The sequence below is a fragment of the Archocentrus centrarchus genome, chromosome 1 (assembly GCF_007364275.1).
Source record: "Archocentrus centrarchus isolate MPI-CPG fArcCen1 chromosome 1, fArcCen1, whole genome shotgun sequence".
Classification (NCBI taxonomy): Eukaryota; Metazoa; Chordata; class Actinopteri; order Cichliformes; family Cichlidae; genus Archocentrus; species Archocentrus centrarchus.
The window spans coordinates 29,768,859-29,793,796 of NC_044346.1; the positions used below are offsets into that span (position 1 = coordinate 29,768,859).

General features: G+C 40.4%; 1 protein-coding gene and 1 long non-coding RNA gene across 2 annotated transcripts; one reads left to right on the forward strand and one right to left on the reverse strand.

Annotated features, from left to right (window-relative positions):
* Positions 1–4,231: 4,231 nt before the first annotated feature.
* On the reverse strand, positions 4,232–5,150 carry LOC115788320 (uncharacterized). Its single transcript, XR_004020579.1, has 2 exons — positions 5,014–5,150; positions 4,232–4,479 (listed from the first exon to the last, which is right to left on the reverse strand). It is a non-coding gene; the product is annotated as an uncharacterized LOC115788320 (long non-coding RNA).
* Positions 4,871–24,581, forward strand: LOC115788310 (procollagen galactosyltransferase 1-like). Its single transcript, XM_030741289.1, has 12 exons — positions 4,871–5,202; positions 11,736–11,846; positions 11,966–12,083; positions 14,460–14,594; positions 16,981–17,185; positions 17,282–17,401; positions 18,855–18,931; positions 19,035–19,141; positions 19,527–19,659; positions 20,719–20,846; positions 22,503–22,709; positions 22,834–24,581. The coding sequence occupies exons 1-12, from the start codon at positions 4,985–4,987 to the stop codon at positions 23,102–23,104; spliced, it is 1,830 nt and encodes a 609-aa protein (XP_030597149.1). The 5' UTR covers positions 4,871–4,984; the 3' UTR covers positions 23,105–24,581.
* Positions 24,582–24,938: the final 357 nt, after the last annotated feature.

Sequence of the window (24,938 nt, forward strand, 5' to 3'; positions counted from 1 at the left end):
TGCATCTCCATGTCAGTCCCAACAACCCCCGCAGCTCCAGCTCTGGTGTCTCTGAACCAGTACATGACAAGCTGCTCCCTCATTGTGACTGCCAGCAGAAACCCAGCCAAACCTCTGAAGGCTCTTAATCAGAATCTGAAAAACTCATGCCAAGCACCATGTTTGACAGGGAAGACACTTGAGCCAGCACTAAAAACTGAGACAAACATATGCTCTCAGTCCTTGATGAAGGCAATGAGCCATGAAGGAACTACATGGCAGCAAAATACAGTAGAGGTTGCGACTGCTAAAATTATATCCTTTGCATGTTTCGATTCAATTTCCAAAACAAACAGAAAAACAAAGTGAAAATGACTTAGCCTCATGTACATGCATTTAGGTTGTAAAATGCACATTAATTAAACTTCGTGGGGATAACAGACTGTACTTGTGTTCTCAGCACGATGGTGCAATGGTTAGCAGTGTTACCTCACAGCAAGAAGGCTCCTTTAAATCCCAGCTGTGGCTTTTCCATGGAGTTTGCATGTTTTCCATGTGACAATGAGGGTTTACGCCGGCTTCCTCGAAAAGACATGCATATGAGGTTAAATGGCGATTCTAAATTGGCTGTTGACATGGGGCAAAAAAATAAAATGAAATTGGATCACAGAGACCCTGAAGTCCTGTGAGCATTCATAGTTCCAGTAAGATGATAGAAAATCCTGGAGTATTATATGAACAGTAAGCAGCACAGCTGTTGAGATGATAGTAAGGAGAATTGCTTGATTTGTATATTATAAAATAATGTATGGTTAAAACGAGACAGAAAAGCGCTATATAAATAAGTGCAGCAGTTAAGAGTTTAAGATGTTATGATAAAGCAAAAACATAGCTGTGAGAACACATTTAATGTGGGCATGCTGTTGAGATAACATGATGACAATATGTGTGAGTTTGGGATCGCACCCTATGAAACACCATTTGAAAAACATCAGTACAAATAGGCTGTAAAATGCTGTTTATATAAATTAAAACCTCATATTTGTCTGTAAAAGGATAATCATGAAAGAAAACAGATAAAATAAAGGCTATACACATATTGCTGCTGGGCGCTGGTCCATATGAAAGCCAGATTTACACAAACGCTGATGATAAAACAGTGACCAAAAAAACTGTTATTTACTATCAAAGCTGGTGCATAAAGACAACACTGTATCTGCAAGGAACCACTCCTGAGCATAACGCCCACATACCCTTATTTACTGGCAAATCTGAAAATGATCTCAAAAGAACATAGAGTACAGAAACACTGATATAGAGATTCATAGAGAAGTTCAACATTACACAGAAATTCAAGCTTTCTTATGATTTCTTTAAATAACCTTCCTTCTGTCAAGATGATCCCACACGACATCAGTAATTTGAGGACCGAGCTCTGGGGAGGCCAATCCATGACTGATCGTGTTCAACTGTAATTTTCTACCCAGGTATGCTTTTACTGCATTGGCGGTGTTCGGGATCATTGTCACACTGAAAAATGAAGCTGTTGTTTTCCAAATGGGATTGTAAGGTCAATCAAAATCTGGCAGTACTTTTCTGTGTTCATAGCTTGACCAATTTTGGCAAACTCCCCAACACCACTGGTTGAAATCCTCCTCCATATATATTTACAATGATTTGTACCACCACTCCATAAGACATGTTGCCACTGATTTTCAGTCCATTTCTTGTGTAATCTGGCAACCTTTTTTCCATGTTTTCCTTCCTTAAGAACGGCTTCTTGACAGCCAGCCTTTAACTGAGACCATTTCTGGTCTGATGATGCATCTCTCAGGTCCTGTGTCAAGTCTTTGCTGGATTTTTCCTATTTATTAAGGACATGACTTTCAGATACTGTTCATCTACTGCAGATAATTTTTAGGCCTTCTTCTTTTTGTCCTCCACTTGTCCAGTTTCCTCAGATTATTTTTAGGGGAATCTTCATACCATTCAGAAGTTTTAATAGTTCTTTGGGAATTGCCCAGTTTTTTTTGCTTGTTACAACTGTGTTAACTTTGGTATTTTTCCTAGATTTAACTAAAGAAATTGAACCAAATTGTGTGTTTTTATGACAGGCTGCTAACAAAGCGCCTAAAGATACAATTTACCCACTGGCAGTGGTACAGTGGGTAGGTGCTTGCCTTGCAACTGGAAGGTTGCAGGGTTGAGCCCCTGTCCTTGCGCTGCGTTGTGCCCTTGGGCAAGACACTTAAACCACATTACCTAACGGTAGTGCTGGTCTCTGGCTGCATGACTGCAGATGAGTGATCTGGAACGATCATTTTGTTGTGTGCCTTGTGCACACAATGACAATGAGTTGAATCTAACATCTAAAATTGGTTCTTTGCTGTCTGTTACCATATGTTTAGATACAATGCATTCATCCATTGAGTTAGATGCCTTTTAATGCTTGAGTGATTCATAGGTGAGTCTTCAGTGGCTCAATATAACAAACAAAAATTCCTCTGAAAATACTCAGGTACAAGGACAGGACAGAAAATGAGTGATGTATACTTAAAGGGCAAGACACCATATGGCAAAGGGAGAGTCCTGTCCTAACCTAACCTATCCTCTCACGAGCTCACTGATATAGTTCATTTTCATTGTAGCGGTGGCACACAGAGGCTGGCATGCAAAGGCCTTTTGACAATGAGTTCCCCTTAAACCAGTCCAGACCTGCCTTCTAATTCAGCCAGCTCCAGTCCAATCTCACATCAACATAATACAACAGCGAGATGCTTGAAGACAGAGATCCTCTGTCTTCTTCTCTGTCTGCTGTGTCTTCAGGGCTGAAAATGTGTGAAAGAGCAACCCATGCCCATAGAAAAACTTTGAAAGATATTCAAAAACCATGAACTATTTATTATGGAGAACTATTTATTAAACAATAAAGTATGGCTCTTTGGAAGCAATAATAAAGAGATAAGGGGTACTTGAGACTTTTGCAAAGTACTGTATGTTGATATATTTGTTGATAAGTGACACAGGTGGTATTTGCAGACGTTCAAGGAAACCAGAACATTAACTAGTACTTAATAATGTGCTAAATTTGTATCTACCATATAATGGCAAAACATGAAAAAGTGGCCACATTGAATGCCATTATCTGTCCATGAAGCCAGATGACACACATCAATTAGTTAAACTGCAGGAATGTCTTAAAGACATTAAGGCCTGGATGGCCTCTAATTTCTTGCTTCTAAATTCAGATAAATCTGAAGTTCTTGTGCTCGACCCCACAAATCTTAGAAACATGGTGTCAAACCAGATACTTACTCTGGATGGCATTACTTTGGCCTCCAGTAACACTGTGAGGAATCTTGGAGTCATTTCTTGACCAGGATATGTCCTTCAATGCACATATTAAACAAATATGTAGGACTGCTTTTTTGCATCTGTGCAATATCTCTAAAATTAGAAACATCCTTTCTCAGAGTGATGCTAAAAATCTAATTCATGCATTTATTACTTCTAGGCTGGAATATTGTAATTCATTACTATCAGGATGTTCTAAAACTCCCAGAAAAGTCTTCAGCTGATCCAAAATGCTGCAGCGAGAGTACTGACAGGGACTAGAAAGAGACTAGAAAGCATATTTCTCCTATATTGGCTTCTCTTCGTTGGCTGCCTGTTAAATCCAGAATTTAATTTAAAATCCTCCTTCTTCAAGGCTTTGAATAATTAAGCCCCATCTGATTTTAAAGGGCACTTTGCTCTCAGACTGTTGGCTTACTTGTGGTTCCGAGGGTTGACAATGACCACCTCCGCTGCTGTTAGCCAACAGGGTGCCATTGGGAACTGGGCTACTGCTTACAAAGGAATAGGAGAGGGCAAGGGCGTGTTTGGAGGCAGCGAGAACGAAAGAAAGTTAGCAGTGTGGAGGTGAGAGTAGGGACCTTCTTGCTGTGAGGTAAATATAGGAACTATGAATGGTAAAAGGAGAGAGCTGGTTAATATGATGAACAGGAAGGTAGCTAAATAAAAAATGTTAAATACAGAGCTGCCAGGTAGGAAGAAAAGAGGAAGACCACAGGGAAGGTTCATGGCTGTAGTGAAGGAAAACATGCAGAAGGCTTCTGTGATAGAGGAGGATGTCAGGGACAGGGTAAGATGGAGGCAGATGATTCATTGTGGTGACTCCTAAAGGGAGCAGTTAAAAGAAGATGTGAAAAATAAATACATAAATAAATAAATGCAACTTATGGAGTCTGAGTTGTACTTTTTAATTTTAATTTGTACTTGCGGACACGTGCGTCAACTCCATGCACCAGGGGGTACTGCAGCACCTTAAGCAAAAATGCTCAGCATTGGCCAATTACACCATCCCATTTTATTTACATTATTCCTTTTATTGGCAAATAATGTTTATGTAAATCAAGATGATTGTTATTCTCATTCTCCATCCAGGCATATCAGGTGCATCATTATGGGTCACAGCAGATGAAAGGTTCAAAGGACTTGCTGAAAAAAAACGGAGGGAAAATCTCATCAGTTTCGAGGTTTCTGAAGGCTCATAGATCTTCTGCAGAGGTATGAGAGGCCTGCAGTGTGCTCAGCACATCCACACGCCCCAGTGGCTTTCCATCTGCTTCATATTCTCTACAGCTGGATCTATTCTTAAAGGGGAGGACAGCCTATGGCACAGTGAGAGTCCAGTCGGGCTTATGGGAAAGAGAAGGTTATTTAAGGTTGTTTATACAAGTAGGATTCATCCTAACCTAACCTGTCAGTAGCTCACTGATATAGTTCATTTTCGCTGTAGCTGTGGCGCATACAAGCTTGCACGCAGTGGCCTTTCGACCACAACGAGATCCCCTTAAACCAGTCCTGACCTGCCCTTTAATTCAGCCAGCTCCTCTGCCATGTACACACTGTCGGCATAACACAACAGCGGGATCGTTGGCTGCTACTTTTCCCTGTCTCCTTTTCTGTCCGCCGCCTCTTCTAGGAGTTTCTCTCCCCTGCCATGCACCGGGTCACCTCGCTGCTGCTTACCCTGCTGTTCGTTCTCCTGCCGGGCCCGAGCTGGGGCTATTTCCCCGAGGAGCGCTGGAGCCCCGAGTCTCCGCTACTCGCTCCCCGGGTCGTCATCGCGCTGGTCTGCCGCAACTCGGCGCACTCTCTGCCACTGTTTCTCGGAACCATCGAGAGCCTGAACTACCCGAAGGATCGCATCGCGCTGTGGTGAGTGTTATCACTGTATCATGTCAAAACTCCGCAGTGTATTAAAGCAGTCACCCGACAATAAAGCAGGACAAAATGTGATTTACTGTAAAGTCTCTGAGGCGCCCGAGAGACGTCGAGCCCATGCTGAAATTATAGAAGAAAGCGCTAGGTGCGTTTGCGCGTGCGCTTGTGAGATTTGATCAGGTGGGGGCGCTATGTTATAAAGATGTGGGGAATCGTATACAGTGTGGACTTTATCTTTGCAAATGAAATCAGTGGTGAAATGACTGTAAAGCAGCGTGGCTTCCATTCTCGCCCGGGTGGACTGTGTGGACCGGTGCTGGCGGAACAGGGAGGGCGAACTCCGCCTGCAGAGTCATGCCCATGAAAAGTTCCATTCAGCCACGGAGCTTCCTTTCATCGCCCCTCTCTTTTCTCCTCTCTCCCCTCCCCTTTCTTTCCCCTCACGCTTCCCCTTCCTCATCTGAGGCGTCCAAGCTGGGCTGGAAACAAAACTAGTATTTAAAACCATTTTGAATAAATCTTTAACAGCGCAGCCAGCCACAACAGACTGAATACGAGCCTGTCTATTAAGACGCCTCGGTAGGACACATCTTTTACCTTTAGGCTTTTTTTTTTTTTTTTTTTTTTTCTGTCACCCAGCCCCCAGCCTTCCACATTCTTCCAGTGCTGCTCACTTCCTGCCATCCCCTGCCAGTAGATCTGTTTTGAAAATTGAGATATTTTTTTCATTAGCATTCACACCTGACAGGGTAGATTACATGTATGTTGGCAATCCAGTGGTCTAATGAAGGAAAATGAGGGGCTAAAAGCCTCCAGCAGAGTTGTGTTTAATGTGACAGCAGGAAGTTGAATTAAAACTAAACATCAGTCACTCCTGTGAAATGACTGTTTGATCAGAGAGGATGCTGTGCTTCATTTAAATGCTGAATTTAACTTTCTCCATGGGACCCAGAATAAGGGATTCAAGTGTCCATGCGTCTCTTTAAACAAACCAGCCTGGATGTTGAGCTTTTTCCTTGTATCCGAGCCAGAAATTTGTGCCTGACTTTAACCGTGCCCATGTGGCAGCCAGTTTTCTGCGTGGTTGCTTTGATATACAGCATAGCTCATCCCTCGGTGGAAGAACTGCTATAAAAAGTTTTGAAATGTGGTGTGAAAGACATATTCTGAGCTGCTGGCTTGCCACCTGTCGATGTCTGCAGTTATCAATGTGACAGGTTAAGATGAAATACTTGGCAAGCGGCCACACACACACACACACACACACATACACACAGAGGCTGGTGAGTGTATGTGCAGTGGGGATGTTATTATCAAGCCATAAATCATCTTCCTCCTTCTGCCTTTTTTTTTTTCCAGCTCTCTCATATCCGTTAGGCATGGCTGTGCAATCACACATATTTATTTTTTGCAAACCCTTTTTTAATTCACTACCTCTGGCCATTCAAAACTTCACAGCAGTCGGATATTTGTGTCCAACTGAGAGGAAAGAAGTAGACACATGCAGAGAGCGAGCGCGTGCAAGAAGAAGATAGATTGGTTAGTTGGTCACATGTAGGTGCTGAGATGACACTGCTGTGTGAAAACGCCACAGACAGACGGGAAACTAACATCAGCAGCACGTTCACTGTCACTTATTACATGACAGGGTTGGAACTAAATCCATTTCTGTCATGTTATGCATTCTTTCCCTCTGTCACACTCTGTCTGTGTTTCTGTCTTTGTCTCTGCCCCTCCCTGACACACTTAGATTTGTTATGATAGCACAGACAGCACATGAATGCCACCCTCCCTTTCCGAGCCCCTATTGTCTGCCTTTGTCTTTCTCTGTCCACACCTGATATTAGTGATGTGCAGCTTTGAAGCTCAAATGACAGCAAGACCATAAAAGGGATTATGAGCACATTCAGAAAAGTTCAGCAACTATGAAAATCCCAAACTGATTTACATGAGGCTATCTTCTTCAAGGTCACATCCTTGTGTAGCCTTACACTAGAAGCCTCATTTTGAGCACTAGCAGGAGTGGGTTTGTTATCTCACTGTGGAGAGCAAATGTCAAATTCTGTGTCAAACTTCTCATCACTCAGAATTAGCACTGGTGATAAGAGCTGGGTAACTAGCTAAGACCCAAAACTGGAACAGCAGCTTTCAACACAAGAGCCCACTGTTTTCAGCCCCCAAAATGCCCATTAGAGCAGGAGCAGAGCCAGGGGCATGCGCCTTGTTTTCTTTGAGACTTTTCAGGTTGTACACTATGAATTTGTCTCCCAGGCTCAGACTGTCGATGTCCTAAAGTGTCTGAGGGAGATCTGAACGTTTTTTTTTTTTCTTCTGTTCAAATGACTGCAGCTACAGTATTTAACTGTCATTATGTATCACATTTGTCTCTCTGTGACTTTGCCCCTTTCCCCAATGAACAGCTGCCATTTTAAGACAGTGGAAGAGTTCCAACAAATGCATGCCTTAACAGGTCTTAGATTCCTGTTGTAGAGTACGGTGCAAAAGTCTTGTCATTTTTTTTTAAGTGGACAGTTTAAGTGGACAGTTCTGAAGGTCTTTCAAAGTTTTTCCTTAGACAGTTGCTTCTCTGTCACTTATTTCAGTCTTGTCTTTATACTTGACCATTTTCAGCAAAATATATATTTATTTGTTAAGCCACTCAACATTGACTTATGAATCACTGAAGCATAAAACAGGAACCTTAGCAGAGAACCAGTGTGAAATTGTATCTTTAGTCGTTTTGTTACTAGCAGAGTGTCACAGAACACATCATTAGTTCCCATTTCTCTAGTTGAATCTATGAAAAATGCCAAAGATAACACAGTTTTACAGGCATAACATATTAAAATAATATATAATAAATAAAGTAATACAATTTTGCATGAACAAGGTGTCTGAACCAAACAAAAGTCATGTCCCTTAGAAATGGGAATAAATCCTGTCATGGTCCGGGGTCCTTTGGACCCCTTGTGTTTTTTGTTTTGCTTCATTTTGTCTGTTCTGTTTTGGGATTTCTTTTGGTTGTGAGGTTTAATTATTTCTAGTCCCTGGTGTTCTCTGTATTCTGTGTCAGGTCTGCGTCTCTGTTCCATCGTCTTACTTCCTGTTTTATTTTGATAGTTGTCCAGTCCCAGTCTCTTGTGTCTAGTTTTGCTTCCCCTGGTCTAGTCAGTGTTATCAGCGTCACCTGTGTTACCACCTGTTTCCACCTCCCTCATTAGCCCTCCTGTGTATGTAAGTCTTGTGTTTCCAGTGCCTGTTGTTGCGTCGTGGTCCCGTTTTCGTCTCCTGCTGTGTGTCTTGCTTCGCCTCGTATTTAGCCTGGTATTTTTGCTCTGTGTTTTGCCACTAGCTCTGCCTAGTCCGGCCTTTTGTTGTGCACCTGAAAATAAAGTTGAATTACCTTTTGCCTGTGCCTGGCGTGTCCTGCATTGGGGTCCTCCTTCCTGCCTGCCACACAGACGATACATGACAAATCCAGCTAAGACCTGAAACAGGACCCGGAATATATCTGAAAATCAGTGGCAACAGGTCTGATGGAGTGATGAATCCCAATTTGAAACTTTTGGTTCAAACTGTGATCAGTGTGTGGAGGAGGTAGGAGAGACAGAGAGCAGTGAGTGTCTACAGCCATCTGTAAAAGACAGTGGAGGCTCTGTCATGGTTTGGTGCTACATTTCAGCCAGTGCTGTTCAGGATATTGTCAAAATAATGGAATTATGAATGCAGAAAAAGTACTGTCAGATTTTGATCCACTATGTGATACCACAGGGAAAGCTTCTGATTGGCAGCAGCTTCATTTTTCAGCATGACAATGATCCCAAACACACTGCCAGTGCAGTAAAGGCATATCTAGATACCTGGACACAATGGAAGACTGTCAGTCATGGATTGGCCTCTCCAGAGCCCAGACCTCAAAATTATTGAAGCAGTGTGGAATCATCTTGACAGAGAATGGAACAAAAGGCAGCCAACATCCAAAGAAGAGCCTTGAATGTCCTTCACGAAGCCTGGAGAACTATTCCTGAAGAAATTACAAGAAAACACTAGAAAGCTTGCCTGAGAGAGGTCAGGCTGTGTTGAAGAGTAAAGCTGCTCATACCAAATAGTGACATTCAAGCTCATTAGAATTATACATACTCTGTTTTTGCGTTTTATACTGCATTGCCCTGTATGTTTGCATGTTTCAATAAATTGCTTCATCTATTTCCCATTTTCCTAACAAAATATTTAAAAAATGAGGGGTAGGCTCAAGACTTTTGCAAAGTACTGTGGTATCGTGGAGCTGCTGTAATGCGCAAATTTCCCCATTGTGGGATCATTAAAGTTTTATCTTATCGAGGGCATGGAGCCATAGGGGAATAACTGACATTTTGGTCAAAATTGATATATATCAAATGAAAGACGTTGATGTGCTCTATAGAGTTATTCAACAAAAACAAAAAGACTTAACTCTGAGTGCACACAAGAAGTTGGTGCCGCAAGCGTGTAAGTGTATTTACGACAAAGACAAGATTATGTTCATTAAGCACTGTGTCATAAATTTATAAAAAGAAACATGCTTAAAAAACAACTAAAATCAGTATACAAAGTAATTCAAACTGTGTTCTTTTTTTGTTTTGGCTCTCCTGTAAAGTTGATGAAATGTCACTTATGCCCCTATGGCTCTAAGCCCTCGTTATCTTAACTTCTGCAACATTACAAGGAGTAATCCCAGTATAGCAGGAGTGCTGGAAGCAGTGCATCGCTGCACAAGTATACAAACCTGAAGGGAATAAAAGCTGAATTTAAATCAGTCTTTGTTTTTTTTTAATAGGCAGTCTTGAAACATTTTGACTGCACCTAGCTTTCAGTAAATATTAAAGCTGCGCTAGAGATAGTGAGTACTTATTATGTGTTTATTTATCAGGTGCAGGACAACATAAGCACAAAAGGAAAAAAAATAGAATGTCTGCAAAAAAATGACCAAAACTTTACTTGTGCTAAAGAAATCACCTTTAAGTTTCAACTCTAACTCACATCTGCATTTATGAATGCATGTCAGCGATGAGAAAGATAAAAGGATGTGTAGAGTATCCCCGTGCCATCAGCTGGAAGACTACCAGGCTGCTGCACATGGAAAATAAACTAGCTTGATATTAGCATGTCTTGTTATTTATATTATGTATTAAACTGCCTACCAGATGTAATCATACATTAATTTTAGGTTTCAAATTGAGGCTTAACCAATGAATTTGTTTTGTTTCCTCTAGAGGTCTGCTGTCTGTTTTAAGCACAAAGTTTGTAACCAGGCGGTAAACAGTAGAAAACATGGATGCAGCCATTGTGTCATCACCTACTGGTTTCGGACTCTGCATTTTGAAGCTTTATCCCTCTCAGAGTTGGGAAAGGGGGAAACAATCTGTAGAGGCCAAACAAGTTTTTGTGATAGTCTCTAAACATGCTTTTTAGTGCTGTAAAGTTGTACATTTTAACATGGCAGTCTGTGGAGACTGACTCCCTTTAGGAGCCAGCCTCAAGTGGTCACTAGTCGTATTGGCTTCATTTTTCAGCTCCGGCGGTTTTCCCTTGGTAAACAGCTGAGATGTTTTGGAGCTTATTCTGGTCTTTGACTCAAAAATAAATGCTCTGTTGGATGTTTAACAAAGTTAAGGTTTTGTTTGCTAATAGCTTTATAAGATGATCATATGTCAGTAAAAAAAGGCCGTTGCAGTCAATTTTTGAAGATTATTGGAGGTTGTTATCATTTCATTTATGCTGTTTTCTTGGTATTTACTTTAAAATTGGTCTCTAATGAATAATTATTTTCGGTTACTCTTTCACATGCTTCTAAATCATTTAGTTACTAAACAAGAGAAAAAAGGTAAAAGAAAAATTACCGCTCAAGTCTGTCAGAGCTACAGGTGGAGTCTAAAAATGGCTGAAGCTTTGAGGTTAAAATATTTTGCATAGTTGATTGATATTTACTTACATTTTTACCTGGTTTTCAACCATTTGCTTTATTCCACTCAAGAAGTCAGTCTACTGATGCTCATCTCTGTATCATTCCTCTATTTAAAAGTGGAAGCTTTATGTAACTATTTATGCAGAGACATTAGCAGACTGCAGTAAATGAGACAGAACAGAAGAGAAAACAAGAGGGCTCCTGCTGAGAAAATGCTGTTTGAGTGGCAGAATAATAAATGCTAGCGAAAATTAATAAATAAGGCAGCATCATGCACAGGGATTACTGTGGTTGTTCGAAATTTAGTCAGTGGCCCTATAAGACAGAACTTCATAGAGACACTGACGAAAAAATATTTTCCTTATGAGGATTAGCTTTGTCTTATTAATGCTAGAATCGGGACCAATACTAATCCGGTATGTCTCTAATATATTGCATATTGCTGTTGCAATATCAAATTCCACACATAATGATAGATGTTACATGGTAATCTGCCTTTAAGCCAAATTAAGTCTGAATACCTGTTGGCACCGGCATAATGCTCTTTACTCGGTTTCATTCACTCTTGTTTTTCCTCCCACAGGGTGGCGACAGATCACAACATAGATAACACTACAGCCATCCTAAGAGAGTGGCTCATCAAGGTCCAGAATTATTACCACTATGTGGAGTGGAGACCCGAAGATGAAACCAGGTGTGTGTGTGTGTGTGTGTGTGTGTGTGTGTGTGTGTGTGTGTGTGTGTGTGTGTGTGTGTGTGTGTGTGTTGAGTGGTGAGCAGATTACTTAATAGGTCTGTCTTTGCATGCCTCAGTGCCTTTGAAGACGAGGTGGGGCCTAAGCACTGGAATAATCTCCGTTATGAACATGTAATGAAGCTCCGTCAGGCAGCGCTGGACACTGCTCATGAGATATGGGCAGACTACCTTCTGGTATGTTATCATCCACTCTGCAGCTCAACAGCTATGTGCTCTCAGTTCTGTGAATAAGGAGATATCAGTGTGAAGCACAATAAGCTGATTCATGGCACTTCACTCTCATACCGGCCACTCATCCACATTATCCACAAATGGTTGTATCTGTTAAGAGAACTGAGGGAAAAATTCAAAATATGCAAATTTCCAGCTGACATTTTCACTAATGCTGTTGTGTCAAATGTTAATTTCCTTACAGTTTTAAAACCCTAGTGCAGAGAAGAACAGTGCCTTTGCAGTTGTAAACAACTACAGCTCAGTGTAGCTGGTAAACTAAAGACTGAATGGCACAGCCAGAAATGAGCTTGTCATTATTTATGCTGTTTTGCTAGAACTGATTCAATTTTGATCATGCACAAGGAGGCAGGAAGTTAAGATTTTAGTTTACTACACTATTTTTTTTTAAATTAATACTGTTGTCTAAGCTTGGATGTTAATACCTGTCTGCAAGTTTGTAAACTTCGAAAACAGCCAGTAAACCATTACTTTGAAATTGGATTATTTTACCTCACTCCCATGATACGTTATGCAGTCAGTTAGGTATGTGCTACTTTTATTAATATTTGAGTTATTAGTGAGTAATAATCATTTACAGGATTTTCCACTAACGACTACCTTATAATTTCACGTACAGTCCTGTGAAAAATAAGTTTACAGCGTTGTATCTGAGCAAAGTACAAGACCTCTGGAGTAATATCCTTTGGACAGACGAGACCAAAGTGGAGGTGTTTGGCCATAATGCACAGCACCAAATTTGTCAGAAACCAAACACAGCATATCAGCACAAACACCTCATACCAACTGTCAAGCACGGTTGTTGAAGTGTGATGATTTGGGCTGTTTTTTGCAGCCACAGGGCCCGGCCACCTTGCAGTCATTGTGTCGACTATGAACTCCTCTGTATACCAAGGTACTCCAGAGTCAAATGTGAGGCCATCTGTCTGACAGCTAAAGCTTGGCCCAAATTGGGTCATGGGTGACAGGAGAATGATCCCCAAGCACACCAGGAAATCTATAACGGAATAGGCTGAAAAAGAAAAGGTGTTGCAGAAGTCCAGACATCAACCTACTTGACATGATGTGGCAGGACCTTTAGAGAGTTGTGCATAAAAAAATGCCCACAGACCTCAGTGAATTGAAGCAACGTTATAAAGAAGAGTGGACCAGAATTTTGCCACAATGATGTGAGAGAATGGTAAAAAGTTAAACAGAAAAACAATGATTTCAAGGCTGCCAAAGTGGTTCTGCAATGAATTAAATGAATCAAAACTGTGCAAAAACATTCTTTTTTCACGTAATTATATTTTTGCCACATTACTAGCATAAGTTTCTGTCACTTATTTGAAGACACATTGACAAAGGACAATGTACATACTGTATGGGTGGCAAATTAAAGGAAAACCCTGAATGCTTAGTGAGGGTCTGACAGTTCTGTTATGCTGTGGTGGGTATTCTTGCTGGCATAGATTGGGTCCATCTGTCCCAATAAAGGGAAGTGAAAATTGTAATCAGTACGAAATTGCACAGTGATCACTTTTATTCTGTTATTAAAAACTTGAAGTCTCTCTCACAGTGACAGTACCCCCATCCATAGATCACAAGGAGTCATTGAATTGTTTGATGAGTATGAAAATTATGCACACAGTCATAAGAAGATTTTAGACCCATATGTTTGACAGCACTCTTCACCACCATCATCCAAACACCAAACTGTTGAATATCCTTCAGAAGAATTCCCTTCTCTGAAGTTGTAGAGACTTGGAGAATCCTTGCCTAAGTTCATTGAAGGCGCATCTGCAAAAAAGCCAATATCAGACCATAAATTTTATGTTGAAGAGATACACACACACACACACACACACACACACACACACACACACACACACACACACACGCACACACACACACATACACACACACACACACACACACACACACACACACACACACACACACACCCACATGGTTGTCTGGGAGCACTTGTTGAAGTACATATCCTGGCGCTGTGAGATGCCTTGAGGCAAAGATTTTGGCACTGAAAAACAAAAAAATTCTTCTTTAGAAATTGAACACATCCATTCAAAACACATACTTAGAGTAAAGAACAGCCTACTACAAATACAAGTGAAGTTTGTTTGTAAGGCCTGTATAAAATTACATGCTTCGAGATGAAAAGGTCTAGGAACAAGCAGCCTATGCTTGCGATACCCAGTGATCAAACCGTGTTGCTGCGGCTCAGTCGATCGTTGTGAAGCAATGGGTGACATTTTGGGTGCTTACATGCGTGCCTTTGTCTGTAACAGTCAATATTGTGCCCTTCTCTTCCATCTGCAGGTGGCTGACTGTGACAACCTGCTCACCAATCAGGATGTGTTGTGGAAGCTAATGAGGGAAAACAAGACCATTGTAGCACCCATGCTGGAGTCCAGAGCTGCATACTCCAACTTCTGGTGCGGCATGACCTCACAGGTACTGCAGCTGCTCACCATTTACACCCCATTTAAATGCTGGGGATGGTGCATCTCATATGCTATGTATTCCGCTTGCAGTTTTGAATTGTGTAACTAATGTATTAATCTGTGACAGCCAGATGGCAAAGAACAATATAAATACAATAACACAATAAGGATATTTAGACAATGCTATTATACAAGGAGCTGAAATTATAACCTAGAAGATGGTGCATCTCTTGGATGTTTTTTTCTGTGCATTGTTAAATTTAAAACACTTAATTAAGTTTCTACTAGCGTCATGTTTTAATCACAGTGACACACAAAGGGAACAGACTGCAAAGATTATTCATCACAGGTTGTCTGCAGATCCTCAAAGCCTTAAATTGATGCAAAATTAAGATCTTAACTTTTTTCAGAAATTACTGCTACGTTTCTAAATCCATTTTTCAAATGTCTTCAGATGCCGGATAAGATTTATGTGTCATTTTCTAACGCTTAGGGGATGGTGAACCAAAGCCACCGGGTCACTCGCTTGAGTGAAAATACAGTTTTATAATTTTCTTGCAATTTTCTGCTTAGTTTTTATTTTTATTTTTATTTTTTTTGGGGGGGGGGGGGGGGGGGGGCTTTTTTGGAAACGGTAGGGGCTTAAACGTAATCAAAGGTCTTAAAAAGCTCTTTGATTTAACATCCTTCAATATGTATATTCCTTGGTATCAAGGTTAGTGTCTTTATAATGTGTGTAAAATATTTTTTTACACCCTGGATATATAATAAAATCCACTTTTTAGTCTGTTGGTTACTGATAGTCAGTAAAATGTCAGTATTTTTGCTGTTCTGTGGAAAAGAAGAACACATTTCCTCCCGTCCTCCAAACATGGAAACATAATCTAGTGGAGAACATTTACAGAATCAGTTTTTTTCTTGTGCTTCAGGAAATTATATTTGTAGAATACCTTACTTTAAAAACACTGTAAATTAACCAATTTGAAGGTGTGGAGTGTTTATTATCATTATTATGATTACAGTGAATGGAGTGTGTTTACTGCATAGGTGCCATACACTTACTGGCCACTTTGTTAGGTACACCTGCTCGTTAGGGTTTACAGAGAATGGTCTGGAAAAAGATAACGTATCCAGTGAGAAGCAGTTCTCAGGGTGAAGATGTCTTGTTCAGGTCAAAGGTCAGAGGAGAAAGGTCAGACTGCTTTATGTTGATAAGACGGCAACCGTAACTCAAATAACAACTTGTTACAACAAAACCGCAGTGTGCCCATCTTTTGATAGCGGCTTCCAGCAGGATAATGCACCATGTCAACAATCCCAAATCATCTCAAACTGGTTTCTTGAACGTGACAGTGAATTCACGGTACTCAAATGAGCCCCACACTCACAAGATTGCAATCTAATAGAGCATCTTTGGGAATGGGAGATTTGAATCGTGTATGTGCAGCTGACAATTCTGCAGCAAATCTGTGATGCTATCATTTCAACATGGACCAAAATCTGTAAGGAGGGTTTCCAGCACCTTGCTGTATCTACAGTATGCCATGAGGAACTAAGACGGTTCTGAAGGCAAAATGGGGTCCAATCCAGTCCTAGCAAGGTGTACCTAACAAAGTGGTTTGTGAGTCTAGAAAATGCAGTGTCTCACTAGTGAAGTAAAATGTTTCTGATATTACAGTATATAATATTTAACATGTTTTATGGCTGGTACACAGACAACACAGTCAGTTTGTTTCATGTCTTCTACTTTCTCCACTTGTTACCACTCTCTTCACCAGACGACACTTTTGTTTATGCTTATTAAAATAAGTAAATAACAGTATACCTTTATTTATTTACGGTATACCTTTATTTATTACACAAATTAGATTGTTTTGAATTGAATTGAAACATGTTTCCTTGAGGATGCAGATACTGTTGACATGGTTTTGACAGCAAATCTGATTCATCACACAAGCTGTCTGTGATCTATTTCTGTCTTGGCAGGATGCCTTTCAGAACTCATCTATGTTTCTTTTCAGATCAGAATAGACATAAGGACACTGTCTGTCCTCTAGACAAAATAAACCAACTTCAGCCAACAGTCTGATTCCTATAAAGAACATTTCCTTCAGTACAGTTAATAGGCTTGTAGCCAGAAGGCAGTCAGTGTCTTTTCCTCCATGTCAGTATGACCCAGAATTTTGAGATTTGCTCATAGAAAATAATGTTTTTTGTCATTAATTTAAAAAATATGTAGATATTTCTACCTCCAGCAAAGTGCCACAGGCATTCAGAGACCTTTTAAGTAAAGTCACAGTCAGATCCTTCAGTTCATGTTCTCCCTGATACAGCAGTTGGACAAAGCAGAAAATTTTATGCAATTATACTATATAGTGTTTCTGCACTCCCTGCAGGGTTATTATAAGCGCACACCGGCATACATGCCCATCCGCAAGCAGGAGCGCCGTGGCTGTTTTGCTGTACCAATGGTCCACTCAACCTACTTGGTGGACCTTAGGAAAGAGGCTGCACGTCAGCTGGCCTTTTATCCACCACACCCAGAATATAGCTGGGCCCTGGATGATGTCATTGTCTTTGCCTTTTCGGCTCGCATGGCAGGTGAGTTGAATGCAATAGGGCTAGTTTTTATGTGGCAGACACATTAAAGCTCTCTAAAAATAAAGTGTAAGCATGTTTTTCATCTCTTTCCCTCAGATGTGCAGATGTACATATGCAACAAAGAAACCTATGGGTATTTCCCAGTGCCGATGCGTTCCCATGCTACCTTGGAGGATGAGGCGGAGAGCTTTTTGCATACTCACCTTGAAGTCATGGGTGAGTCAAAAAGATCAAAGAGTTTAGAAATGCTGGAGTGATTTGTTTGTATTTACTCTTTTAGAAATGGGTGCAAGTTTTCTTGTGATAAAGCAATTAAAGTTCTTTATTTCTCAGAAGCCTTTAAGCTAGTTATATTCAAACGGATTGATCTGTTGTTACTCAAATCATCTTTCACTTGCCGCACCATGTTGTGCCGTTCTGCAGCACTGGGTTGCATTTAAAGATTTTTTTCCATCAAAACTAAATCCTCACGCCAGCCAACTGTTGTCTATTGTTGCACCCTCAATGACAAAATAAATTTAAAGTTGTATTGAGTTACAGAGGTATGACCTTCTGCCAAAGCAGTGCCATACGCCTTATGACTTTCAAAACTGCATTCTTAGACTGACTAAGACATTGACAGATAAGCATGAAATAGAACAACAAGAGAGGAAACGGAGCATGTGCAATTCAAATTTAATGGAAATCCAGTGACAAATTTGGCATGACTGCAGCCCTGTAATCCAAGGAATCACAAAATTTTCAGACCTAAAGGGGGCTTATAACATGCTTGTCCCTTTTTTGTCATATATAGCAGCTGGATAGAGTAGTGGCAAATTTGGAACAATAGTTTAGGGGTTTGAATCCCATCCACGGCATTCATCTGGTAAGGATACTCAGGCAAGGCTGCCCGTGCTACCCAAGCCGACCTCAGAATATGAGCGAGAGACATATAACTGAAGCCATACTGGCTTGGATGTCGCCTGGATTAACAAGGTCTGCGTCAGGCCCCTGAGAAACCAGGGCATACTGACAGTAAGTGGGCTACTGGAACAAGGATATAGCATAAGTGGACAAGGGAGGAGAATAGGGAACCGTTGGAATGCTACTACACATGTTAAGGGGTTACATGAAGAGGATATGGGACCTGGATGGATTCTTCCACACCCAACATCTAGATTGACATCAAAACAACTTGTAGTTCAGTGATCCAACATCCACAAGAAGCAACTGCTATCACAACAAGAGACTGACGAGGTACAACACAAATGCTACGACAAGGGGAGCCGGGATGACAGGTTGACAACCACAATGTCAGGTTGACATCCTGGCTGATATCTGAGATTGGGTACAAATCCCCAAGAACAAGTAGTACATTGACTGCCAGAGCAGCTGACCTGAAAAAGAACATCATGGCTAAGCTGGAAACTATATATATATATCATATGTAAATATCACTTTTCACAAATGTATATTTTTACTGTATGTATCATACTTCATACATCAGTATCTTTCAAAATTGTGCATGTAGAATCAAAGCAAAATTTAAACTGTATTTTCATTGCTCACAAGGGAACCTCTAACAACTATCTTGTGGACCCCTGCAGTTCCCTAAACCACATTTTGGGAACCCCTGTTCCAACACATTACTCATTCTCTTTGTACCCTCCCCTCCTTTTTTGTTTGACAGTGAAAAATCCACCATTGGAGCCCTCCAGCTTCCTGTCTCTTCCTCCCAAGCAGCCTAACAAGATGGGCTTTGATGAGGTAAACACATACACACACTCACTCTCTCACACACACTCTCTCACACACATAAATACATACACAGTAATCTAGGCGTGTGTATTTTGCATCTGTGTCCACCCAGGTGTTTATGATAAATCTGGTGCGGAGATCTGACCGTCGTGAGCGAATGCTAAGAACTCTGTATGAGCAGGAGATCAGCTGTAAGGTTGCTGCTGCTGTGGATGGCAAGTACGTTTCTCATTTTCTTCCTCCCCCACTGCTTGTGTCTTCCTGATTTGTGCCTCTGCAACATGCAGTGTAAATTGATGTAGTGAGCCAGAGCTGAGACAAACAACCAGGTGAAAAGCAGCTGGTCGCTTGCTCTTATTTATAGAGTCCCTGAGCCACATAGTTTTAGCTTGTTATGTGTCTAACCTTTGTGCGGGCTGTCCGAAAATTAGGCTGTTATTCAGTTTTACGTAATTGATTTCAGCAGTAACACCTGTATGGTTTATGAATATATTTGTATTGTACATGTTTATTCAATCATTTCTTTCCCATTATCACACACATATCACTTCCACATAATTTATTGATTCAATATTTAATCTCATTGTCCGTCTCTTTCTCTCAGAGCTCTGAACAAGTCTGATATAGAGTCTATGGGGCTTAAGATGCTGCCAGGATACAAAGACCCTTATCATGGTCGACCTCTAACCAAGGGTGAATTGGGTTGTTTCTTGTCTCATTACAACATCTGGAAGGAGGTGAGACTCTTGAGCAGGCCTAAGGCAATTACATCTACCTGCACATCTTAGATAAGGTTCATTGTTAAAAACACAATAATTCAGATTGCGTCAGGAAAGGTAGCTTGAGAGACAAATAAACAAGTCTTCTGTATATTTCAATAACAGCACTACTTTTTGAGTATAACCTTTTTTGGGCAACTTTCTGGTTAAAGCTCATGTTTTTATGTCCGCAGTTTAGTTCAACGCCATATCAGAAATGAAAATGTACTTGCTGTATTTGCTGGACAAACGAGTAATAACAAAAAGTGCAAGGAAAGAGAGGAGAGGAATTACAAGCAGCAGAAATCTGTTTGGCTGGGAATCAAACTGGGGGGCATTGCAGTGCATGTAATCCCTTTAAACTGATATTTGCATGTCAGTATGCAGGACGTGTAGGCAAGGCAAAAAGAGACTGGTAGCTTTCTCCAGTTGTACTCCTCCTGTTGTCCAGGTTCTGTTTATTAATCACATTTGAATAGGCTTTGATTGCATGGATTTAAACAGTCCACGTGAAGCGCAATTAAGGGACTGCATTTGCCAAAATACAATTTCAAACCCAGTGACTTAACTGTGTGTTTTTTGTGAGCTTTCTTCATTGTATCTACAAACCAGATCCACTATATGGATAGCCTGGCTACAATGGAGGTCATGAAAGAAAGTCAGCAGCTAATTGGTTCCCAGATTGCAGCCTGTGTGGTACTTTAGTCTGCAGGGCCAGCCTGTCATCCTCTAAAAGCAGCTTTAAAAACCTTACAAAAAAAAAAAAATTAGAAAAGCCTTTAGCTGGACTGTTTTTCAGGAAAAAAGCACCATCAGTATTGTTATTAAACCAGCTGCATTCATTCACTCCTTTTACTTTGTGAGAATTAAAAAAAAAATGGACCAGATTTTATGTGTAATTAAAGAAAATTAGTTATTTTTAATCATTTGGTATCAAGGACCTAAATAGGTCAAAAAAAGACTTAACAAACATTACATTAAATCCACCCAAGTACGCAATTCATGTCATGATCAGCATATCCATATGTTGGTGTTTAGATAGTAGATCGTGGTATCCAGACTTCTCTGGTCATCGAGGACGACCTCCGCTTTGAAGTGTTCTTCAAACGTCGTCTTCAGGCGCTGCTGCAGGAAGTGACATCACACAAGCTGGACTGGGATCTCATGTGAGTGATGCTTCAATGAACAGAGGGAATACACAGTGTAGTAAACAGAGAGGATTATCATCTCCATCATCCCCCTACAGTGAAATCCAGCCATCTGTCACACGATATCTCAGACACCACCAGTCAGATGCTGAGAACACTTGTGGGAATAATCCAGTGTAGCATCCCACTGCTGAGTGCTGCCCTCCGGCATTTTCATTGAAACTCTTAAAAAAAAAAAAGATGTCTATCATGACAATTTGTGGGGAGACTCATCTAGACAATGACCTTCAGATATTGCTGCAAACTCTGCTTGTGGTGAGCTGAAGCTATACTTAGTATTTGTAAAAGCTTGATTGTGTATTGGTTTTGTATGAATTAAGCAGCTGAGGTGAAATTGACTTTTCTTGCTGCTGGGCTCTTTGTTGTAGTGGCAGCAGAAATTAACAGATATCCCATTTAGAGTTGTCTGCCACGCCAGTGTAAAAAACATATATTTAAAACATAAACATGTATTACAATTAAAGAAGTAGAAATTATCAAATGGACAATATTATATACAGTACTGTATGTTAAGGAATTTTTAGGCTATAATTTTACAAGTGTTATAATTGATGTATTTGCAACCTGCTGGAGGAAAGGGATGTTCAGCAATTCTGCCCATAAAATGACCCTTCAAGGTCATCTCTTTGTGCACCTCCTTTTGGCTGCCTGCACTTCTGCTAGCTGACCCCCTGTGGGTCCCATTCGGACTACTTGCTCATGTCCACATTTGCGATTTCATCATGGATACCCTTCATTAACTTCTGTGTGAAACTTAAGCAATTCACATGATCACTAGTGATGAGAGTTGGGCTTCAGGATACAACTCAGAGACCAAACCACAATTTTCCCACTAAGTGTCCAAGTCTCAGAAAAGCACATCAAGTCAGGAGTAGTTTATATTGACATTCACGAGGTTTTGTGCCATGTATTGGTCCTCCAAGGTTAGACCATCACTGCTGAATTTTACATTAATGTTCTGAGCCATGAGAGGGAGAACCTTTGGCACGGTGGAGCTTAACTGTGCCTGCTCACAGCTGGTTAAAAAGAGAGTCACAGCATCTTCCCACATTACCTGTCATACTTGCCAAATTTGACTCCATCTTTATGCTCTTCCCTTAAATAAGTTAAAGGATTGCTGTTGTGACACAGTCGGGGAGTCACAAGTGTACAAGTAAAAGTGGTCAGAACATGACTTCCAAGAAGCAATCCTAACACTGCAAGATCCCTGGAAGAGGTGCTGCACTGCCCATGAAGACTACTTTGAAAGACACAGTGGCCAAATTTAAATTAGTTAAGATTTCTGGATTTTATGGTGGGAATCAAAGAACTATTTGATTGCACCTGATATATGAGGAATCACATTTTAAATTTCATCTGTGTGGTCACTTTAGTTGCTAATGAGAATGTAAGTTCACTCAGCTAATTTCAAGAGGATGACATTAACAGGGCAATATAAAAATGTGATGCCTTCTTTTTCATCTCTTTCATCTGGATTCACCAGCGTTGAAAGACAGAAAGACCTGTCTGCTTGTTTATAGTTGTTTACATTTCAAATTGTAGTTTTCACTGTTATTAGCTGTTGTTTCAAATCTGTGATAATTATTGCGTCTCATATCCAAACAACTCCTACAGTTATATTGGGCGGAAACGAATGCAGGTCGACCATCCAGAGAAGTCGTTACCAAACATCCACAATCTGGTGGAGGCAGACTATTCGTATTGGACTCTGGGCTACATGTTGTCATTACAAGGAGCCAAGAAGCTCCTCAGGGCTGAGCCTCTCAGCAAGATGCTGCCTGTTGACGAGTTCCTTCCTGTCATGTACAACAAACATCCAGTGTAAGTATAACCCATCTGATCTCTTCATGTCCCCTTTGTTCCTGTTATCTGTCTGTTTTTTGTGAGTTCTTCTCTGTGGTACTCTTGTTAATCTAATCCCATCCCCACTTGTCTCACTCATCAGATCAGAGTACATGGACCACTTTGAGCGCCGGGACCTGCGTGCATTTTCTGCTGAGCCGCTTCTGGTGTATCCAACCCATTACACAGGAGACCCGGGCTACATCAGTGACACGGAAACATCAGTGGTGTGGGACAACGAGTCGGTCAAAACTGACTGGGACCGAGCCAAGTCCAGGAAAACTCAGGAGCAGGAGGAGCTGAGCTTCGAGGCCCAAAACTCTGATGTACTGCAGTCTGAACTGGAGAACTGGAGTGCACGGGATGAGCTGTGATAAAGAAGGGAAGATGTGAGGAGGAGTAAGAGGGAAAGAACTCTGGCATATAGAGATAAGACTGAGGGAAATAGAACATAGTTGCGATAGTGGCAGAAATAGAAAATATTGGAGGGATTTCAACAGAAAGCAGTAGAATAAAGGAGTTAAGGTAGAACAGATGGTCAATGGGCTGATGAGGAACAAACAAGTTTCCTTAAATGTTTCTCTTTCCAAAACTGGACCTTTCTCTTGAGAGAGGAGATTAGATGGAGAGTTAACTCTTGAAGAATCAGCTACCAGTTTTTTAAAAAATGTATTACATCTAACAGACATCCCTTGTCCACTGCTGTTCTAGTAATAGTTTTTTTTTCTTTTGAGAATTTTCCTAACTCCAAGGCATAATTTTCCCTTATGTATTTTGTAAAAAAAAAAAAGAAGAAGCTTGAAGACTGAATTATAATTTTACACATGCAGTTTTGAAATGTCTCCAAACTTAAACTGTCCAGAGCTATTTCACCAAAGCTTCCCCTAATCACATGTTAAAGCTGCAGTATGTTTTGGGTTAAAATGTGAGCTACTAAAGAATAACAAGGTTATATTACATTTTCTTTTTCTTACTGACTAAAATTCTTTCTCTGAGGAAAGCAATCACTAAAACAATTCTTTTACTCAGCTCAGTGTTCCTAACATGTTTGGCTTCTTCACTGGATTGATCAGTTCTGCCAAGAGATTTTTGTTTGTTCATTAGTTTTAGTTTAACAGATTTTGAGTTTTGAAGAACTAAAATAAAAAAGTAAATCTCATCTGTTGAGGTCCTAAAATCCAGGTTGGAAACATAGTCTGTATATAGAAGATGGCTGCAGCTATCTTGACACCGCCCATCCATTTGTGGACTGCTGTTCTGAAGCCCTGGAGCAGAGTATCAGCTTGTTTTTGTCTCTCATTCATACTTCCACATTGTGCTTTATTGTCTCAATTGCTCTAAATTGGAGAATATTTACAAAATGAATATAATTTAGCATTCCATAAGAAATTAAACCTGTGATTGAAACCATTAAGAAATTGTTTATGAAGGTCAAGTAAGAAGTAGAAGAAGGCGTTATCTCTCCGCTGGCCATTATTAAAAAATGTGGGTTTAAAATAATTCTGCACTAGTTTTACTTTTCAGACCCTGAGGCTACATTCATCTTTCACATTCGACCTGTGTTTGGGAATCACCTCTGTTCTTTTTTTTTTTTTTTTGCTACCCTTAAAACCTTGCTGTTTAATTTAGATCCAAGCAGCCGCTGTTATTTACTACACTTTACATTCAGGGGGTTAATACTAGGCTTACTTATTTGTAACTGATGAATGTATCTGTTCTCTTTTACCTGTTACCAAAGCATTTGTTCATGCTTGAACAACAGCAGAATTGATTTAGTGTTTCCATGGTTCTCAGCTCATATTGCAGTTTTAATCCAGACTTGCAACTTTGTTTGCTTTTTGTTTGTTGAAACAAATTAATATAGATTTTTTAAATACCTTTAACATTTTGTCTCTTTTCTGTGTTTGCAAAGTGTGTCTTTTTTTGGTTTGTTTCTACCAAAGGCTCACTGAAGCCTTTGATATGGAAGACTTTGTTGGTTGACATTTTTTTTTCCACTAAATTGAACTTAGGCTGAAACAGGAATATGCTAGAGCATCAGCACCTCAAACCTCAGTTAAATATACATAGAAGCACTGACACTGCCAACTGTGGTCAGAGCTGCAGTGGATGAAATATCAAAAGTATCTGCTCTGCTTCATTTTTTGGCAAACTGCAGTTTTATTCAGCACAGACATGAATGCAGTTGAGCCTTCTTTTAATTAGTGT